The 20838-nt window shown below is 44.7% G+C and overlaps 2 protein-coding genes across 2 annotated transcripts in view; both read left to right on the top strand.

The window, feature by feature from the left end:
- The window catches only part of LOC118368151 (protein Daple-like), a 112182-nt gene extending 105353 nt beyond the window's left edge, over positions 1–6829 (top strand). Inside the window, exon 33 of the mRNA XM_052495661.1 lies at positions 2573–6829. Within this exon, the coding sequence (XP_052351621.1) occupies positions 2573–3544 (972 nt within the window). The 3' untranslated portion in view covers positions 3545–6829. The remainder of the gene's footprint in view (positions 1–2572) is intronic.
- A 204-nt stretch (positions 6830–7033) lies between these two features.
- On the top strand, positions 7034–20404 carry LOC118369218 (ovarian cancer G-protein coupled receptor 1). The gene is made up of 2 exons (XM_035753678.2): positions 7034–7344; positions 14799–20404. The coding sequence occupies exon 2, from the start codon at positions 14908–14910 to the stop codon at positions 15979–15981; it is 1074 nt and encodes a 357-aa protein (XP_035609571.1). The 5' UTR covers positions 7034–7344; positions 14799–14907; the 3' UTR covers positions 15982–20404.
- Positions 20405–20838: the final 434 nt, after the last annotated feature.

Here is a 20838-nt window from a genome sequence, read left to right as displayed (position 1 = left end):
TACCGTTATAGAATAATAGTGAAGACATCACAACTATGAAATAACACATATGGAATCATGTAGGAACCAAAAAAGTGTTAAACAAATCCAAATATATTTATATTTGATATTCTTCAAAGTAGCCACCCTTTGCCTTGACAGCTTTGCACACTCTTGTCATTCTCTCAACCAGTGTCATGAGGTAGTCCTCAATTAACAGGTGTGCCTTGATTGAAGTTCATTTGTGGAATGTCTTTCCTGAATGCGTATGAGCCAATCAGTTGTGTTGGGACAAGGTAGGGGTGGTATACAGAAGATGGGCCTATTTGGTAAAAGACCAAGTCCACATTAATGCAAGAACAGCTCAATTAAGCAAAGAGAAATGACAGACCATCATTACTTTAAGACATGAAGGTCAGTCAATCTTGAACATTTCAAGGACTTTGAAAGTTGTTGCAACTGCACTTTAAGAAACTATCAAGTGCTATGATGTAACTGGCTCTCATGAGGACTCTGCTGCAGAGGATAAGTTCATTAGCGTTACCGTCCTCAGAAATTGCAGCCCAAATAAATGCTTCAGAGTTCAAGTAGCAGACACATCTAAACATCAACTGTTCAGAGGCCTTCATGGTTGGATTGCTGTAAAGAAACCACTACTAAAGGATACCAATAATAAGAAGAGACTTGCCTGGGCCAAGAAACACGAGCAATGGACATTTGACCAGTGGAAATATTTTCTTTGGTCGAATGAGTCCAAATTTGAGATTTTTGGTTCCAACTGCCGTGTCTTTGTGAGAAGCAGAGTAGGTGAACGGATGATCTCCATGTGTGGTTGCCACCGTGAAGCATGGACGAGGTGTGATGGTGATGTCTGTGATTTATTTAGAATTCAAGGCACACTTAACCAGCATGGCTACCACAGCATTCCGCAGCGTTACGCTATCCCATCTGGGTTGCGCTTAGTGGGACTATCATTTGTTTTTCAACAGGACAATGACCCAACACACCTCCAGCCTGTGTCAGGGCTATTTGATCAAGAAGGAGAGTGATGGAGTGCTGCATCAGATGACCTGGCCTCCACAATCACCCAACCTCAACCCAATTGAGATGGTTTGGGATGAGTTGGACAGCAGGGTGAAGGAAAAGCAGCCAACAAGTTCTCAACATATGTGGAAACTCCTTCAAGACAGTTGGAAAAGCATTCCAGGTGAAGCTGGTTGAGTGCCAAGAGTATGCAAAGATGTCATCGAGGCAAAGGGTGGCTACTTTGAAGAATCTCAAATATAAAATATATTTGTATTTGTTGAACACCTTTTTTGGTTACTACATGATTCCATAGGTGTTATTTAATGTCTTCACTATTATTCTACAATGTAGAATTTTTTTTAAATAAAGAAAAACCCTTGAATGAGTAGATGTGTCCAAACGTTTGACTGGTATTGTATTTGCACATCGTTACAACCCTGTATATAGACATAATATGACATTTGAAATGTCTTTATTCTTTTGAAACTTTTGTGAGTAATGTTTACTGTTCATTTTTATTGTTTATTTCACTTTTGTTTATCTATTTCACTTGCTTTGGCAATGTAAACATTTCCCATGCCAATAAAGCCCCTTGAGAAAGAGATTTCAATGCCTTGCTCTCTTTCTATCTCTCTGAATGCATTGACCAATCTGATTGTTTTGTGCCCCTCTAACCACTTAAAACACTAAATCTAATTAAGACGCTTAACTAAATTTGATTGAGCCCTGTTGATGCCTAAACACTCCCATTGTTCCAAAAATGCTGTTCCCAAAGTGCTGTATTGATTGATACCTGAGCAGTGGCGTTCTCACAGTCCCTGTATTTTTTATTATTTTTTCCCCCCTTTTTCTCCCCAATTAGTAGTATTTACTGTCTTGTCTCATCGCTGCAACTCCCGTACGGACTCGGGGGAGGCGAAGGTCGAGAGGTCCTCCGAAACACAACCCAACCAAACCACACTGCTTCTTGACACAACGCACATCCAACCCGGAAGCCAGCCGCACCAATGTGTCGGAGGAAACACCTAGCGACCTGGTCAGCGTGCACTGTGCCCGGCCTGCCACAGGAGTCGCCAGTGCGCGATGAGACAAGGATATCCCTGCCGGCCAAACCCTCCCTAACCCCAAACGACGCTGGGCCAATTGTGCGCCGCCCCATGAGCGAACCCAGAATCTCTGGTGGCACAGCTAGCACTGCGATGCAGTGCATTAGACCACTGCAACCACCCGGGTGGCCCCTCAGTACCTGTATTCTTAATGATGCAGGTAGGTGAGACCAAATCAATACTTCACCTTGTTTATAAAAGGATTTCTTAAATTAGTTTTCTTATCGTCTCATTTGCTGTTATCCCTGCGAGCAGTGAGCCGGGGAATCTTTAATGCTGTTTAACGCACACCATCTAAACAAACATGATTGGATCAGTCTGATGTTGTCTGTACAGTAATCCAGGAATTTGAGCATGGAGAGTTATAGCTCTGGATGGACTCCCTCCCTGGGTGATGAGGGTTTATTTCCTTGATGAACCTGTCTACGTACTGTTTCTGTCTCCCTTCTCCCTCCCCTCAGGTGCTGTCAGGCAGTCGGGAAGATCTGGTGGCGGACTACTTCAACCCATTAGAACAGAGAGAGAGATCCACCCTTTGTCGGCCTTCTCCTCTGAGAGATGGAGCCAAGACCCCCACCAGCTATGTTACACCCACTGTGAAGAGAGACACAGACCTCCACCGGGCTGGTGAGGGGCCAGGCAGGACCTCCAAACCAGGCCAGTGTGTCAAGCCCAGTGTCCTGCTACAAGAGGGATCCACCTCCATGCCCCAGTCCCACTCACAGACCCTACCCAACCGGACCAGCAACGGGCTAGGGACAGGGGGGCGGCCTTTACCCCTGGGACCCTTTGCAACCTATGGAGGAGGTCTGGGCAGCAGCAGTTTGTCTCGAACCTTCAGCCTGGCCTCCGCTGACCTGCTGCGCTCCAATGGTCCAGGTAGGTCAGACATGGAGGCAGGAGGCTCGCCCAGCCGAGGTGGTGGGGATGGGGTGGTCAGGAGGCCTGGGGCTGGAGCCACGGCCAGGGAGCGCCCCCAGTCTGCCAGGTTAGCAGGACCCTTGGACATCGACCCCCGCAGACTGTCTCTGGCTCCACCCAAAGAGGAACCTCTTAACCTGGCCCCTCCCCAGCACCACTCATCCTCCCTGTCCCTGCAGCCCAAGTGCTACGGAGGGAGAACAACACCAGGCTCCACCCCCAGGAACAACAGCCCCAGCTCCGGACTGCAGCCACAAGGACAGCCCACCCGCCAGCAGAACCACTGTGGGGAGGTTGCCATGTTGAGGGCAGCGCCGGCTCTGAGGCTGGAGGAGCCACAGGAGGGGGATGCGAGGCTCCAGGCTGACTGCCCGCTGCTGAAGAAAACAGAGGTGGGGGGAGGAGGAGGGGGGCTGAGCTGCAGCACAGAGGAGCACCCCAGGAGCAACTCCGCCTCCCCAGACCCCAACAACGACCCTCAGACTGTATGGTATGAGTACGGCTGTGTCTAGGAGCCGTTATTGTAGTGGCAGGCCTCAGTACTGTACACAAACTTTTCTTCCTGCTAAACCACAGGATGCCTGGTCTGGCACCGCTAGGCTGGTCTTCACTGTACTGGACCACGTCCTTTCTGTTTCTGACCATTTGAAACTTCCTAGCTGCTTTTAACGCTTCATGAAGGAAATTATACCCCAAAGAGACCACCACACCACAGGGCGCTGTACCCAGCTGGCAACATATGGTTGATTTGATTTGCATGACCAACACGTGGGCGTGGTACTTGGGACCGCCAGTGCCGCAGTTACATTAACATGTACAGGAATGCTTTGAGGAAGGCAAAAGCACTAGAGAGAAAAAACAAAGAAAAATACATTCGTTGCTATTGGACAACACTGGTTGCTCTATGTGCACTGTATGCACAGCACAGTGGGTCTGGCCCTGTCCAATGAGTTCTATTCTGAATCTGAAAAACTAACATTTTGGGGAAGGAAAGAAAGACCACTCCCAGAGTAATTGCATGGTAAGGTCTGTCCTCCATCTTTAGGAGCTTGAGGACAGATTGTTTATCTCAACACAGCCTCAGTGACACATTACTGGAAATGGGTCAGCTCCCACTTTGAACATGCTGTTTTCTGTTGCGTATGTGGGTGACCCAAACTATGGGCTTTTGCATATATCTCATCTCAAAATGAAACTGGCTTGTGGGGAGCATGTAATTCATCCCATATCTGTTTTTGTGTACGCGAGGCAGGACGAAACAGGCAGATATACCATAGAGGGAGGGAACACCAGACTGACCAACTCATGAAGAGAGACAAAGCAGGGCTTTTTGTAGCAAGAGGGGACCATTTCTGGAGGAAAGGATTGAGTGAGTTTAAGATGAAGAAAGACAGAGATTTGGAGATGATTGACATAATGGTGATGATGGACAGAGAGAAATTAAGAAAGATGAATGAGAGTTTCAGAGACATTGGTCAGGTTGAAGAATTAAAAAATGATATGTAAAATGTTCTCCATGACTAACCACCATTAATGCCCCAGAAAACTGATCCCTATACAATAGATGTGATGTGCAGAAAATACATCTTATTTTCCAAATACAATCCAAAGATTGACAAGACAAGGATGAATATGTAGATGTGTCTGAAGACGGGATACATTTTTATTACAGAAAGCTAATCGATGACATTAAGACAAGAGGCTATTAAAGGCGTCTTTTTAGTTTTTAATTATTGATAGTGTTGGAATTATTACGTTTTGTATATATATTTTTACACCGCTACCCAGCTCTAAAATGTCAGTAAGACTCAATGTATTTATTATGTTCCTCTCAAATGACAAAACTATGTCTGCGTGTTTGTGTTTTTATCTTCTCACCTAAATGAGTTTGTTGTGAAGTTGAGTGTGTGGTTCACTAAGGGTGGTGTCATTTTGAATTGTGCACAACCTCTCATTCTCTTAATGTATTGATGAGTTTTCTGTATTAGTAAAAAGCCAGTGGATAAAAATCTCATTAGACTCCTCTATTAGGTAGACGACTAGTCCGTCTATTAGACATGTATTATAGTACAGTTGAAATCAGAAGTGTCCATACACTTAGGTTGGAGTCATTAAAACTCATTTTTCAACCACTCCACAAATTTCTTGCTAACAAACTATAGTTTTGGCAAGTCGGTTAGGACATCTAATTTGTGCATAACACAAGCAATTTTCCAACAATTGTTTACAGACAGATTATTTAATTTATAATTCACTGTATCACAATTCCAGTGGGACAGAGGTTTTTGAGTCAATTGGAGGTAGGCCTTGAAATACATCCACATCTTAAAACTCAGTGCCTCTTTACTTGACATCATGGAAAAATCTAAAGAAATCAGCCAAGACCTCAGAGAGAGAAAAATTGTAGACCTCCACAAGTCTGGTTCATCCTTGGGAGCAATTTACAAATGCCTGAAGGTACCACGTTCATCTGTGCAAACAATAGTACGCAAGTATAAACACCATGGGACCACGCAGCCGTCATACCGCTCAGGAAGGAGACATGTTCGGTCTTCTAGAGATGAACGTACTTTGGTGCGAAAAGTGCAACTCGATCCCAGAACAACAGCAAAGGACCATGTGAAGATGCTGGAGGAAACGGGTACAAAAGTATCTATATCCACAGTAAAATGAGTCCTATATAGACATAACCTGAAAGGTGGCTTAGCAAGGAAGAAGCCACTGCTCACTACGGGTTACAACTGCACATGCGGACAAAGATTGTACTTTTTGGAGAAATGTCCTCTGGTCTGATGAAACACAAATAGAACTGTTTGGCCGTAATGACCATCGTTATGTTTGGAGGAAAAAGGGGGAGGCTTGCAAGCCGAAGAACACCATCCCAGCCGTGAAGCACTGGGGTGGCAGCATCATGATGTGGGGGTGCTTTGCTGCAGGAGGGACTGGTGCACTTCACAAAGTAGATGGCATCATGAGATGGGGAAATTATGTGGATATATTGAAGCAACATCTCAAGACATCAGTCAGGAAGTTAAAGCTTGGTCGCAAATGGGTCTTCTAAATGGACAATGACCCCAAGCATACTTCCAAAGTTGTGGGAAAATGGCTTAAGGACAACAAAGTCAAGGAATTGATGTGGCCATCACAAAGCCTTGACCACAATCCCATAGAAAATGCGTGGGCAAAATAGAAAAGGCGTGTGCGAGCAAGGAGACATACAAACATGACTCAGTTACACCAGCTCTGTCAGGAGGAATGGGCCACGATTCACCCAACTTATTGTGGGAAGCTTGTGGAAGGCTACCCAAAATGTTTGACCCAAAACAATTTAAAGGCAATGCTACCAAATGCTAATTGAGTGTGTGTAAACTTCTGACCCACTGGGAATGTGATGAAAGAAATAAAGCTGAAATAAATCACTATTATTATTCTGATATTTGTTAAATGTGGAAGACACATTTCGGGTGAATCCATTCAGTTGTGGAACTGACTAGGTATCCTCCTTTCTTGCCTCTCTTTTCTATGCACAATACGTGTTCCATCACCATGTGTTTTGTCCGACTGGTACGTTGGTTCTGTGTATACTGTACAGTAGGTTAGAGATTGGAGTTTGATAATCGTGACCAAACACTACTAAAAAATGACTAGTTATGACAGACCTACAAAACGTGCAAAGATACTGAAATTTAAATATTGCAGATGTTTGTGATTTTTTTTCATAGGTTAATGAAGATGCATAGACCTTTTTTTGTCCAAAAACAATTGAAACCTTTTTCAATAAAGTTTTGTAAAATGTAGTTTCTCCTGGCTGTCTTTGTAGGCCAATTTATGTTACTGTGTGACAATAGTCAGGGTAATACGTGATGGCATTACCCACACCATGCAACTGCTAAAATATTATTAGAGTGTCAGTCCCAGCATTTATCGCATGAATAGACACAGTAGGAGTGTAGTTTACTGGAAGGAGGAGGACAGGGAATTCACTCACACGATGAGTGACATAGATGCAGTTCAAGATGTCCTGCAGTGGCGCAACGAGCATTCTTATCATGAAAGTGTGCTTTTGATATATATTTTACTCACCTCCCACACATTTCTCGGGAAACTGTTCTGTGATGCTGAGGGAAACACATTGGGACCACCTGCCTCACGTTCCTCAGTGGCACTCTTGTGTGGTACAGCAGCGTTACTTTCGTGTTAGTAAAAAAATAGCGATTCTTTCTTCAGAGCACTGACGGAGTTGCTTCGGAGAAACCTATGGACTCACCATCAGACAGCGCGCGCCCAGCCTGTTAAAAGGGGAGCAGATAAGGTAAACATATTTTTATTTTATTTATCCTATATTTATAATAATGCAAACACGTGCTTTATTTTGTAACACATGCTTTATTTAGTCAACTGTATATTCTAAACCTTGTCCATTGCCCCACAGACTCATTCTATGTATAAAAATAGCCTCTCTCTCTCTCTATAAGCCTTTGTAGCTCTAATTGGTTTTTAAAACTATTGTTTCAAATGACCATCTTAGCAAATAATTCCTAAATGCTGTGCTATTGCAATTATACAATAGGATTTCCAGTGTTTGTCTGAGGGAAGTAGCCTAAATTGTGTATATTATAGAATGCAATTGTAGCTTCTTCTAATGCAACTATCTTATTAAACATCATGTAGGCTATACTGAAAAAATAAAAAAACAGAATGCTGTGTTGTGGACAGTATTTAGCCAGAGTATATATATTGTGGACAGATTTCAGCTTGGAGACCAATGCGATAACAGGTGCAAGGTTTGGAATGGTTTGTCTATATTGTTAAGTGGGTAATATCAATTTTTCTAGCTTTTAAAATATTACACTGTCCAAGCTGTCATTGTCCAATACCTCTGCAAGTGAGTATGGTGGAATAATTATTCTATGGGCGGTTAGGACAAGAAGTAGGAAGTCAAACTAAGAGGACAAGTCAATGTGCCAATGCATTCTTTTTGTGGTCCCCCAGTGACTTGAAGTTTTTCTAAATGGGCCAAGTAATGCCCTCAGGGTGCCAGTCTTTGTCTCCAGTGCATTGGTCTATGAATGATTGGTCTATGACTGAATAGGTTGACTGGCATTGAGCTATGAACTGGTTCGGATTTAGTCACTCACACACAAACACACTTGCCTCAAGCAAGTGGCTCTTTGGAAAGCCGATTAGATACTGCTGAAATTAAACCGACATGAATTGGATCTCTATACTCATGGCTGACTCACAGCACAGGAGTGCTTTTCAGTTAGACATTACCTCCAAGGTCTGATTGCTGCTAATTGTGCTGTAATGATTGTGGTCTGCAGTCTTTATTGTGCCGAAAAGCTCCCCCCTGCCAGAATCCCCCCCTCCCTTCGCATTAGTCCCCCCTTCAAGCAAGTCGCAGCAATGAAGAATTGAGTGTGTGCGCGTTCACGCGAAGGGGAGGAGAATTCTGGAAGGGGGAGCTTTTCGGCACAACACCGGCACTGGTGGAGAAAGTTAGGATATGTACCTGGGTGGTTCTTGAAAGTCAGGACACTCCTTGACTGGCAGGGAAACCTTTATTATAGATTTTGTAGCATTATTTGAGATTAAAATGTACATTTACCAACATGTTATCAGGAAAAATATTTGTTCTGTGAATTTTCTAAATACTTATTAAATTCCATGTCGGCTCTATGACTGGAAATGACATTGACAGGAGCAAAGGATCCCAATTTCAAACTTTCCAAATGGATATTAAGTGAAAAAGGATCTTATGTAGTTTCTTGCAATAGCCCTATCTGAGTTCAAAGAATATTTATTCCAAATGTGGTCAACTCCGTTAGATTTGTCTAGTATCCTCAATGAATAATACATGAGCAGGGTCAGCTATACCATAAGCATGGACCCCTTCATGTCCTCATTACGTTTAAACTCAGCAAAAAAAATAAACGTCCCTTTTTCAGGACCCTGTCTTTCAAAGATAATTAGTAAAAATCCAAATAACTTCAAAGATCTTCATTGTGAAGTATTTAAACACGGTTTCTCATGCTTGTTCAATGAACCATAAACAATTCATGAACATGCACCTGTGGAACAGTCGTTAAGACACTAACAGCTTACAGACGGTAGGCAATTAAGGTCACTATTGGCTGTTGTCGCTGTTGGCAGGCTCACTAGTCACCTGGTAGCAAGGCCTGGCCAATCGATACCTATGTAGGCCAGGCCAGCTAGTAGAGCGCAGACCTCACCTGGCTGTGTCTGCCTGTGTGATGATCCAGATCTAATTTCACATAGAACAGCAAAAGCTCTAGGGAAATCACATGAGCTAGTGTGTGGGATTCATCATGCCTGAACACAGCAATGCCCTGTATTTTAATCATGGTCACGAAATGAATTATTTTACAATGTTACTTGTGTAATTACAACGTTACTACACATGTATAATTTAATTTGATTTCAATAGGCTTATCATTGACGTTAATTATTTATTTTTTTACAAAAGAGCATATGGCTGTGAAGTCATGACTGGGACGATGTTATCTTGATCTCTTCTCTGTCCTGCAGGCCTGTTGTGGAGGGCTAGGCTATGTCTGAATTCTCCACCCTTCTCTTGAGGTGTGCACTTGCATAGGATTGGTGTAAGAATTGGCAGGAGGCAGTTTCCTCCATTGCTAAATTAATGCAAGAAAGTGTGCAAGTGCACACTTCAGATGGTTGGCAAATCAGGACATAGCCCTAGTCAGAGAAAGTGGGGAAAACTGTTCCCTGATCTCCTCAGTCCTCCTGATGTCCCTCAAAGGAGCACAGGAAAATCACTGTAATTGGAGGTCTGGAGTTGTGGGGGAACACAAAACACACACAGCAGAAAGAGAGAAGCTATGGTGATCAAATCAAACTTTATTTGTCACATGCGTCGAATACAACAAGTGTAGACCTTACCGTGAAATGCTTACTTACTAGCCCTTAACCAACAGTGTAGACCTTACCGTGAAATGCTTACTTACTAGCCCTTAACCAACAGTGTAGACCTTACCGTGAAATGCTTACTTACTAGCCCTTAACCAACAAGTGTAGACCTTACCGTCAAATGCTTACTTACTAGCCCTTAACCAACAGTGTAGACCTTACCGTGAAATGCTTACTTACTAGCCCTTAACCAACAAGTGTAGACCTTACCGTCAAATGCTTACTTACTAGCCCTTAACCAACAGTGTAGACCTTACCGTGAAATGCTTACTTTACAAGCCCTTAACCAATAGTGTAGACCTTACCGTGTAATGCTTACTTACAGGCCCTTAACCAACAGTGTAGACCTTACCGTGAAATGCTTACATACAAGCCCTTAACCCACAGTGTAGACCTTACCGTGAATGCTTACTTACAAGCCCTTAACCCACAGTGTAGACAGTGTAGACCCCTCAACCAACAGTGTAGACCTTACCGTGAAATGCTTACTGACAAGCCCTCAACCAACAGTGTAGACCTTGCTTACCAGTGTGTAGAATGCTTACTTACAAGCCCTTAACCAACAGTGTAGACCTTACCGTGAAATGCTTACTGACAAGCCCTCAACCAACAGTGTAGACCTTACCGTGAAATGCTTACTGACAAGCCCTCAACCAACAAGACCTTACCGCTTACTTACAAGCCCTTAACCAACAGTGAAATGCTTACTGACAAGCCCTTAACCAACAGTGTAGTACCTTACCGTGAAATGCTTACTGACAAGCCCTTAACCAACAGTGTAGACCTTACCGTGAAATGCTTACTTACAAGCCCTTAACCAACAAGTGCAGACCTTACCGTGAAATGCTTACTTACAAGCCCTTAACCAACAGTGTAGACCTTACCGTGAAATGCTTACTTACAAGCCCTTAACCAACAGTGTAGACCTTACCGTGAAATGCTTACTTACAGGCCCTTAACCAACAGTGTAGACCTTACCGTGAAATGCTTACATACAAGCCCTTAACCAACAGTGTAGACCTTACCGTGAAATGCTTACTTACAAGCCCTTAACCAACAAGTGTAGACCTTACCGTGAAATGCTTACTGACAAGCCCTTAACCAACAGTGTAGACCTTACCGTGAAATGCTTACTTACAAGCCCTTAACCAACAGTGTAGACCTTACCGTGAAATGCTTACTGACAAGCCCTTAACCAACAGTGTAGACCTTACCGTGAAATGCTTACATACAAGCCCTTAACCAACAGTGCAGTTCAAAAAGAGTTATTTACCAAATAAACTAAATTAAAAAGTAACACAATAACATAACAATAATGAGGCGATATGCAAGGGGGTGTGCGGGGGTCCATGTTAGAGGTAATTTGTACATGTAGGTAGGGGTGAAGTGACAATGCATAGATAATAAACAGCGAGGAGCGCAGTGTACAAAACAAAGGGGGGTGGGGTGTCAATGTAATTGTTTGTTGGCCATTTTATTAGTTGTTCAGCAGTCTTATGGCTTGGGGGTAGAAGCTGTTAAGGAGCCTTTGGGTCCTTGACTTGGCACTCCGGTACTGCTTGCCATGCGGTAGCAGAGAAAACAGTCTATGACTTGGGTGACTGCAGTCTCTGATAATTTTATGGGCTTTCCTCTGACACCGCCTATTATATAGGTCCTGGATGGCAGGAAGCTTGGCCCGAGTGATGTACTGGGCTGTACACACTACCCTCTTGTAACGTCGTTCTTCGTTTGTGGAAAGAGAGTCGGACCGAAATGCAGCGTAGTGGTTACTCATGTCTTTAATGAAGGAAGATTGCGATACATGAAATAACTTATACATAATACAAAACAACAAACGGAACGTGAAACCTATTACAGCCTATCTGGTGAACACTACACAGAGACAGGAACAATCACCCACGAAATACAAAGCGAAACCAGGCTAAATACCTAAATACCTAAATACGGTTCCCAATCAGAGACAACGAGAATCACCTGACTCTGATTGAGAACCGCCTCAGGCAGCCAAGCCGCTACAACACCCCTAATCAGCCGCGATCCCAAATACTACAAACCCCAATACGAAAATACAATAACATAAACCCATGTCACACCCTGGCCTGACCAAATAATGAAGATAAACACAAAATACAATGACCAGGGTGTGACAGAACCCCCCCCCCCCTAAGGTGCGGACTCCCGGACGCACCTCAAAACCATAGGGAGGGTCCGGGTGGGCGTCTGTCCATGGTGGCGGTTCCGGCTCGGGACGTGGACCCCATTCCATTAATGTCCTAGTTCCTCCCCTTCGCGTCCTGGGATAATCCACCCTCGCCGCCGACCATGGCCTAATAGTCCTCACCCAGAACCCCACTGAATTGAGGAGCAGCTCGTGACTGAGGGGCATCTCGGGACTGAGGGACAGCTCGGGACTGAGGGGCAGCTCGGGACTGAGGGACAGCTCGGGACTGAGGGGCAGCTCGGGACTGAGGGGCAGCTCGGGACTGAGGGGCAGCTCGGGACTGAGGGGCAGCTCGGGACTGAGCGGCAGCCCGGAACTGAGGGGCAGCCCATTACTGAGAGGAAGCCCAGTACTGAGAGGAAGCCCAGTACTGAGAGGAAGCCCAGTACTGAGATGAAGCTCAGGTAGGTAGTAGGCTCCGGTAGATCCTGGCTGGCTGGCGGATCTAGAAGATTCTGGTTGACTAGCAGATCTGGAAGAGACTGGTTGACTGGCAGATCTGGAAGAGACTGGTTGACTGGCAGATCTGGAAGAGACTGGTTGACTGGCAGATCTGGAAGAGACTGGTTGACTGGCAGATCTGGAAGAGACTGGTTGACTGGCAGATCTGGAAGAGACTGGTTGACTGGCAGATCTGGAAGAATCTGGTTGACTGGCAGATCTAGAAGATCATGGCTGACTGGCGGATCTAGCTGCTCTATGCAGACTGACAGCTCCTTGCAGACTGACAGCTCCTTGCAGACTGGCAGCTCTGGCTGCTTCATGCAGGCTGACAGCACCCTGCAGACTGGCAGCTCCTTGCAGACTGACAGCTCATTGCAGACTGGCAGCTCTGGCTGCTTCATGCAGACTGACAGCTCATTGCAGACTGACAGCTCTGGCTGCTCCGAACAGGCAGGAGGCTCCGGCAGCGCTGTAGAGGAGGAAGGCTCTGATAGCGCTGAACAGGCGGGAGACTCCGACAGCGCAGGAGGGAAGGAAGGCTCTGGCTGTGCTGAACAGGCGAGACGCACAGAAGGCCTGGTGCGTGGTGCTGGAACTGGTGCTACAGGATCGAGGACACGCACAGGAAGCCTGGTGCGGGGAGCTTCTACCGGAGGACTGGTGTGTGGAGGTGGCTCTGGATAGACCGGACCGTGCAGGCGCACTGGAGCAAGACAGGAACAATCACCCACGAAATACAAAGCGAAACCAGGCTACCTAAATACGGTTCCCAATCGGAGACAACGAGAATCACCTGACTCTGATTGAGAACCGCCTCAGGCAGCCAAGCCTATACAACACCCCTAATCAGCCGCGATCCCAAATACTACAAACCCCAATACGAAAATACAATAACATAAACCCATGTCACACCCTGGCCTGACCAAATATATAACGAAAACACAAAATACAATGACCAAGGCGTGACACCTCTCTAGCGCCTTAGTCAGATACAGAGCAGTTGCCATAGCAGGTGGCGATGCAACCGGTCAGGATGCTCTCGATGGTGCAGCTGTAGAACTTTCTGAAGATCTGGGGACCCATGCCAAATCTTTTCAGGCTCCTGAGGGGGAAAAGGTTTTGTTCTGCCCTCTTCACGACAGTCTTGGTGTGTTTGGACCATGATAGATAGTTGGTGATGTGGACACCAAGGAACTTGAAATTCTCAACCTGCTCCACTACAGCCCCGTTGATGTTAATGGGGGCGTGTTCGGCCTGCCTTTACCTGTAGTCCATGATCAGCTACTTAGTCTTGCTCACATTGAGGGAGAGGTTGTTGTCCTGGCACCACACTGCCAGTTCTCTGACCTCCCTATAGGCCGTCTCATCGTTGTCGGTGATCAGGCCTACCACTGTTGTGTCATCAGCAAACTTAATGGTGATGGTGTTGGGGTCGTGTCTGGCCACGCAGTCGTGGGTGAACAGGGAGTACAGGAGGGGACTAAGTACACACCCGAGGGGCCCTAGTGTTGAGGATCAGCGTGGCAGATGTGTTGTTGCCTACCCTTACCACCTGGGGGCGGCCCGTCAGGAAGTCCAGGATTCAGTTGCAGAGGGAGGTGTTTAGTCCCGGGGTCCTTAGCTTAGTGATGAGCCTCATGGGCACTATAGTGTTGAACACTGAGCTGTGGTCAATGAATAGCATTCTCACATAGGTGTTCCTTTTGTCCAGGTGGGAAAAGGCAGTGTGGAGTGCAGTAGAGATTGGGTCATCTGGGGATCTGTTGGGGCGGTATGCCATTTGATGCACATGAAGTAGTAACTTCACCCTGATTCCAAACAACTCACAGATTGCAATAGATTTCCTGTCTGAATACTGCAGTGAGAGTAGTATGTGTCTACTGCCAATGTTTTTTTGCACACTTTTATAATAAAGTAAAGATGACACTTATGAGTAAAACTTGCCAATAGTTGCAACTGTAACATACTGGTATGTTATTTCAAGATGTGAGTGGCCATTGATATTTCCAGTTGAGTTAAGATTGTCACAGTCTGCTGGTGAAGCCTTGTTCTTAGAATGATATATTTAGACATGGACTATCAGATTACTCTCATCGTATGTATTTTCATTTCAGGACATTGACTTGTTTTTGTTTTTTCTCTTCCAGAGCTGAGTTGGAGACATGGCCTTTGTGTTGAGTCAACCTAACCATGGGTCTCACAGCCTGGTAGTGTGTGGGTGCTACTACTAACAGAAAGGAACATGGCATTTGGGCCATGTCTGGCATGACGATGAACATGTTTAAGGTTGAGTCGGACTACATTAACTGCACCATCAGCCATGAGATCCACCAGTACCTGTTCTCTGGAGCCTACATCCTGGTCCTTCTGATCGGCGTGCCCACCAATGCCTTCTCCCTCTACCACGCCTGGCTGCAGCTGAGAGCCAAGAACGAGCTGGGGGTCTACCTGCTCAACCTGACCATGTCGGACCTCCTCTACCTGGCCTCGTTGCCTCTCTGGCTGCAGTACATCTTCCAGGGAGATGACTGGAGCCAAACGGAGTGGCTGTGCCAACTGTGTGGCTTCCTGCTATATGAAAACATCTATATTAGCATAGGGTTCTTATGTTGTATCTCTATAGACCGTTACCTGGCCGTGGTGTACCCGTTCCACTTCACAGCATTCCGGAGCATGCGGGCAGCTACATTGGCCAGCGCGTTCATCTGGCTGAAAGAGATTGCCGTGGGCGTGGTCTTTTTCAGACACAAGGAACTAAGCACTGACCGCACCAACCAATCGGTTTGCTTTGAGCACTACCCCATGCAACCATGGGAGTATCCAATTAACTACTACCGTTTCTCCGTTGGTTTCCTGTTCCCCCTGGGCATCCTTTCCGTGTCGTATTTCAGAGTCCTACGGGCAGTCAGGAAGAGCACTGGCACTCAGAGCGCCCAGAAGACCCGCATCAAGAACCTGGTGACCAGCACCATTGTCATATTCCTGGTATGTTTCTCTCCGTACCATGTGTTCCTGCTGCTGCGTACAGTCTTTGAGAGGGACTGCCCCTTCATCATCAGTATCTTCAACTACTATCACTTCTCCCTGCTGCTCACCAGCTTCAACTGTGTGGCTGACCCGGCGCTGTACTGCTTCGTCAGTGAGAGCGCCCAGCAGGGGATCCAGCAGGCCCAGGAGGCCTGTACCCAGGCCCTCTGCTGCAGCTGCTACAGGGGACAGCATAGCCCTGTTACCGCCACCACCACGGGGACAGACTCCAACGAGGTGGCCACCTCCAACGAGAAGGGGACAACAACCATCACACTGCTGACACAGAACCAGATGATCTAGCAGTAATATAAATAATACATGGGTTTTATAAAGTTCTTTGGAAGGACCTAAAGATGCTTGAATAGTAGTCTAGGAGCTGGAACCATATTTGGATAAGAGGGATGGTGGGAAAGATACTGACAGTGACATGGAACATTCTACAATGAGATGTCATTTAAAAAAGCTCTTTAAAACACTCTTGTAGCACTGCTATAAGGTAATGTTTTTTGTTTTTAATTTTTACAATGCTTTCTTTTGAGATAGTTTTGAACTCAAGACTAACTCTATATAGGCTAGCAAATGTCTTCCTGTAACATTTTGTTTCTATCTCTCATCACATTATTTAATATTAATTCTCAGGGTTTCAAATCCCAGACGGTGATTTCAGGAGTGACTGACTTCATACCTATCAGCACAGATCAGACATATCAACACGTGACCTAATATATCTCTATCGTAGGTCCTCTACGATTCTTGGGTTAGATTCTTGCTGCTCAATATCTGTGAATCGCTCCCATTTCAGGGGTATGTAAAGGATTCCTCAACTTAGCTCAGATTCATAAATGACACTGTGTGTAAGAGCATAAACAAAAATACATACAAACAGTGAGCTCCAAATGTATTGGGGTAGTGGCAATTTCTGTAATTCAGCACTTTGGATTTTAAGTCATACCCCACCAAAAATGATAACCTCCCCAGTTAATTTTTATTTATTTTATTTCACCTTTATTTAACCAGGTAGGCTAGTTGAGAACAAGTTCTCATTTACAACTGCGACCTGGCCAAGATAAAGCGTAGCAATTCGACACACAACAACACAGAGTTACACATGGAATAAACAGAACATACAGTCAATAATACAGTAAGAACAAAAGAAAACAAAAAGTCTATATACAGTGAGTGCAAATGAGGTAAGTTAAGAAAATAATGCTATGGTGACCAGTGAGCTGAGATAAGGCAGGGCTTTACCTAGCAGAGACTTGTAGATAACCTGTAGCCAGTGTGTTTGGCGACGAGTATGAAGCGAGGGCCAACCAACGAGAGGGTACAGGTCGCAATGGTGGGTAGTGTATGGGGATTTGGTGACAAAACGGATGGCACTGTGATAGACTGCATCCAGTTTGTTGAGTAGAGTGTTGGAGGCAATTTTATAGATGACATCACCGAAGTCGAGGATCGGTAGGATGGTCAGTTTTACGAGGGTATGTTTGGAAGCATGAGTGAAGGATGCCTTGTTGCAATATAGGAAGCCGATTCTAGATTTAATTTTGGATTGGAGATGCTTAATGTGAGTCTGGAAGGAGAGTTTACAGTCTAACCAGACACCCAGGTATTTGTAGTTGTCCACGTATTCTAAGTCAGAGCCGTCCAGAGTAGTGATGCTGGACGGGCGAGCAGGTGCGGGCAGCGGTCGATTGAAAAGCATGCGTTTAAGAGCAGTTGGAGGCCACGGAAGGAGAGTTGTATGGCATTGAAGCTCGTCTGGAGATTAGTTAACACAGTGTCCAAGGAGGGGCCAGAAGTATACAGAATGGTGTCGTCTGCGTAGAGGTGGATCAGAGAATCACCAGCAGCAAGAGCAACATCATTGATGTATACAGAAAAGAGAGTTGGCCCGAGGATTGAACCCTGTGGCACACCCATAGAGACTGTCAGAGGGTCAGACAACAGGCCCTCCGATTTGACACACTGAACTCTATCAGAGAAGTAGTTGGTAAACCAGATGAGGCAATCATTTGAGAAACCAAGGCTGTCGAGTCTGCCAATAAGAATGTTGTGATTAACAGTCGAAAGCCTTGGCTAGGTCGATGAATACGGCTGCACAGTAATGTCTCTTATCGATGGCGGTTATGATGTCGTTTAGAACCTTGAGCGTGGCTGAGGTGCACCCATGACCAGCTCTGAAACCAGATTGCATAGCGGAGAAGGTATGGTGGGATTCGAAATGGTCAGTGATCTGTTTGTTAACTTGGCTTTCGAAGAGCTTAAAAAGACAGGGTAGGATGGATATAGGTATATAACAGTCTGGGTCTAGAGTGTCACCCCCTTTGAAGAGGGGGATGACCACGGCAGCTTTCCAATCTTTGGGAATCTCAGACGATACGAAAAGAGAGGTTGAACAGGCTAGTAATAGGGGTTGCAACAATTTTGGCAGATAATTTTAGAAAGAGAGGGTCCAGATTGTCTAGCCCGGCTGATTTGTAGGGGTCCAGATTTTTGCAGCTCTTTCAGAACATCGGCTATCTGGATTTGGGTAAAGGAGAAGGTGGGGGCTTTGGCGGGTTGCTGTGGAGGGTGCCGGGCAGTTGACCGGGGTAGGGGTAGCCATGTGGAAAGCATGGCCAGCCGTAGTGAAATGCTTATTGAAATTCTCAATTATAGTGGATTTATCGGTGGTGACAGTGTTTCCTAGCCTCAGAGCAGTGGGCAGCTGGGAGGAGGTGCTCTTATTGTCCATGGACTTTACAGTGTCCCAGAACTTTTTTGAGTTAGTACTACAGGATGCAAATTTCTGTTTGAAAAAGCCAGCCTTAGCTTTCCTAACTGCCTGTGTATATTTGTTCCTAACTTCCCTGAAAAGTTGCATATCACGGGGGCTGTTCGATGCTAATGCAGAACCCCACAGGAAGTTTTTGTGCTGGTCAAGGGCAGACAGGTCTGGCGTGAACCAAGGACTATATCTATTCCTAGTTATTGTAATGGTGAGAGGTTAGCATGTCGTGGGGGTATATTTATGCCTCTTAACTTTTTCTCTAATCATTATTCATTCAGGTTTATCTGTAATCATGGTTGCATCCACATTAATGTTAAGTGTTAAGAATCCTATTCTATTCTTACAATAAAAGGGACTCCAAAAGGACAGATTATTCACCATTCATTTCTATTGGGCACAAAATAATCTGAAACACATTCAAAACAAACAGCAAATGCATCAAACAAGGTTATACAGTTACAATCTTAACCTAGTAAAGATGTGCTATGAATATTATACCAAATACATCACTTTTTACTACTTTATTACAGATATGAGTGAATTTGTCGTCTGAAATGTGGCTACTATGTACAAAAGGTGCTGTAATTTCTAAACAGTTCACCTGAAAAGAATGCCTTCAAATTAAAGCTGACAGTCTGCTCTTTAACCTTCATAGTCATTGTATCCTTTCAAATCCAAAGTCCTGGAGTACAGAGCCAGAACAACAAATGTGTCACTGTCCCAATACTTGTGGAGCGGAGCTCACATAAATGCATACATTGGTTAAGCGCCTAAACAGAAATTCATTCATTTTGAATGTTATGTTGTTTTTATGCATCTCTGAGTGATGTTCTATTGATTCCCGGGTCATTTCATGTTTTAATGTGTATCTGAACTATTGTCGTTCAAGCAGGCATAAATACCGGCAGTATGAAAAGTTATGCATCATTTAAAAGTTCTATATCTTGAAAACTTGATTTCTGACAGGCACAATAATGACTATCAACAGTGGACCAATTAAACAAATACCAAAATATATATTTGAAGTGGATTATTCCAGCGGAGTCCAGCTCAGTAGTACCCCAGAGGTCCTGACTTACTTGACTTCTTTGTGGAGCATAGGTCGATCACAATGTTCTCCACCACATTCTCTTTCCCAGGGGCCTTCCCTGCCTCTATTAAGGATGTCTTAGTTGGAACAGCCCCATGACGCTCCCATCCCCATGTCTTCCCAGGCTGTGTCCTGGCCACACAGCCTGAGTATTTCCAGGTTAAACAACCCACAGGAGGACCAGCACAGCTGACCTCTCTCACCTTTCACACTGCACAGATTTTCTGCTGCATTTTTCCCCTCCTTACATTGGTATTATTACTTTCTTAAGTACCAGTTCTTCCCAAAGCAGAAGAACATAGGAAAAGAGGCTTTTCAATGGTGAATGAGGCAGTTGTACATCACCTAAGGATGGACTGGTTGTTCTCAGAATGATGATGAATTGGAACATGTAAGGCAAGCAGAGATATTCAGAGCTCATAAATCATGGGTGAATAACTTCATACAGTAGGAGACTGTGTAACAATAGCGACTCATATGTCGCTATGTATGTATATGTATGCATGTCACTTTAACCACACAATAAGAACATATTATATATCTGTTGAGTAATGTTCAAAGTCTATTTTTGTAGATATGTCTTAACCAATTCATGGGTTTAATGTTCTCTTGTTGAATTCTTGCTATTTGAAAGATTTGCTTTGTGGCCATGTGGCCTTGCTTGACGTTAGCAGTGACACACTATTCAGTGATGCAGGAAATGCATTCTTGTTGCGTAGGATAGTTGCTGTTACGTGACTTTTATTCTACTTCTGCTGAAGTTATGAACCCTTGCTGTTTTTCTTTTCATTTGGTCTTATTGGAAATGTTCTCAGCACATCTCTCATATTTACAACATCAATATTAAAATGCTGCCATAATGTGTCAGGATTCTTCTGTAGAGTTAAGGTATCTTCCTCTGGGGTTGTGTTCTCTGGAAGCTTTCCTGTATTTGTTTCTCCAATATTTGATGCATTCATTTGCATCTGATTTAGATTGCTCATCTGATATGTCTTAGGCATAAAACAAATTATCTTGTGTGTTCTCATTTTTCACACTTTTGCCACCGTGTAGGAGTTTGAGGCAGATACAACTACAGCCATTCCTCTATCACGTCGACCATCTCTCTCACCTGTGAAGGAGTCGTCTCAGAAACACCCAGTTGGTTAACTTTGCCTTGGCAGTAGGAATTAGATTCCAAATAGAACTACACACTCAAACACAACTAATGCATCAAACTCCAAACACACTTGAAGCAGAACCGTGCATACACACACACACGGCTCAGTGGGACTAGAGTTGAATTGACACTAAT

This window comes from Oncorhynchus keta, chromosome 35 (genome assembly GCF_023373465.1).
Source record: "Oncorhynchus keta strain PuntledgeMale-10-30-2019 chromosome 35, Oket_V2, whole genome shotgun sequence".
Classification (NCBI taxonomy): Eukaryota; Metazoa; Chordata; class Actinopteri; order Salmoniformes; family Salmonidae; genus Oncorhynchus; species Oncorhynchus keta.
Note: the sequence above shows the minus strand (reverse complement) of the source record. Positions and strands in the feature narration are given on the sequence as shown.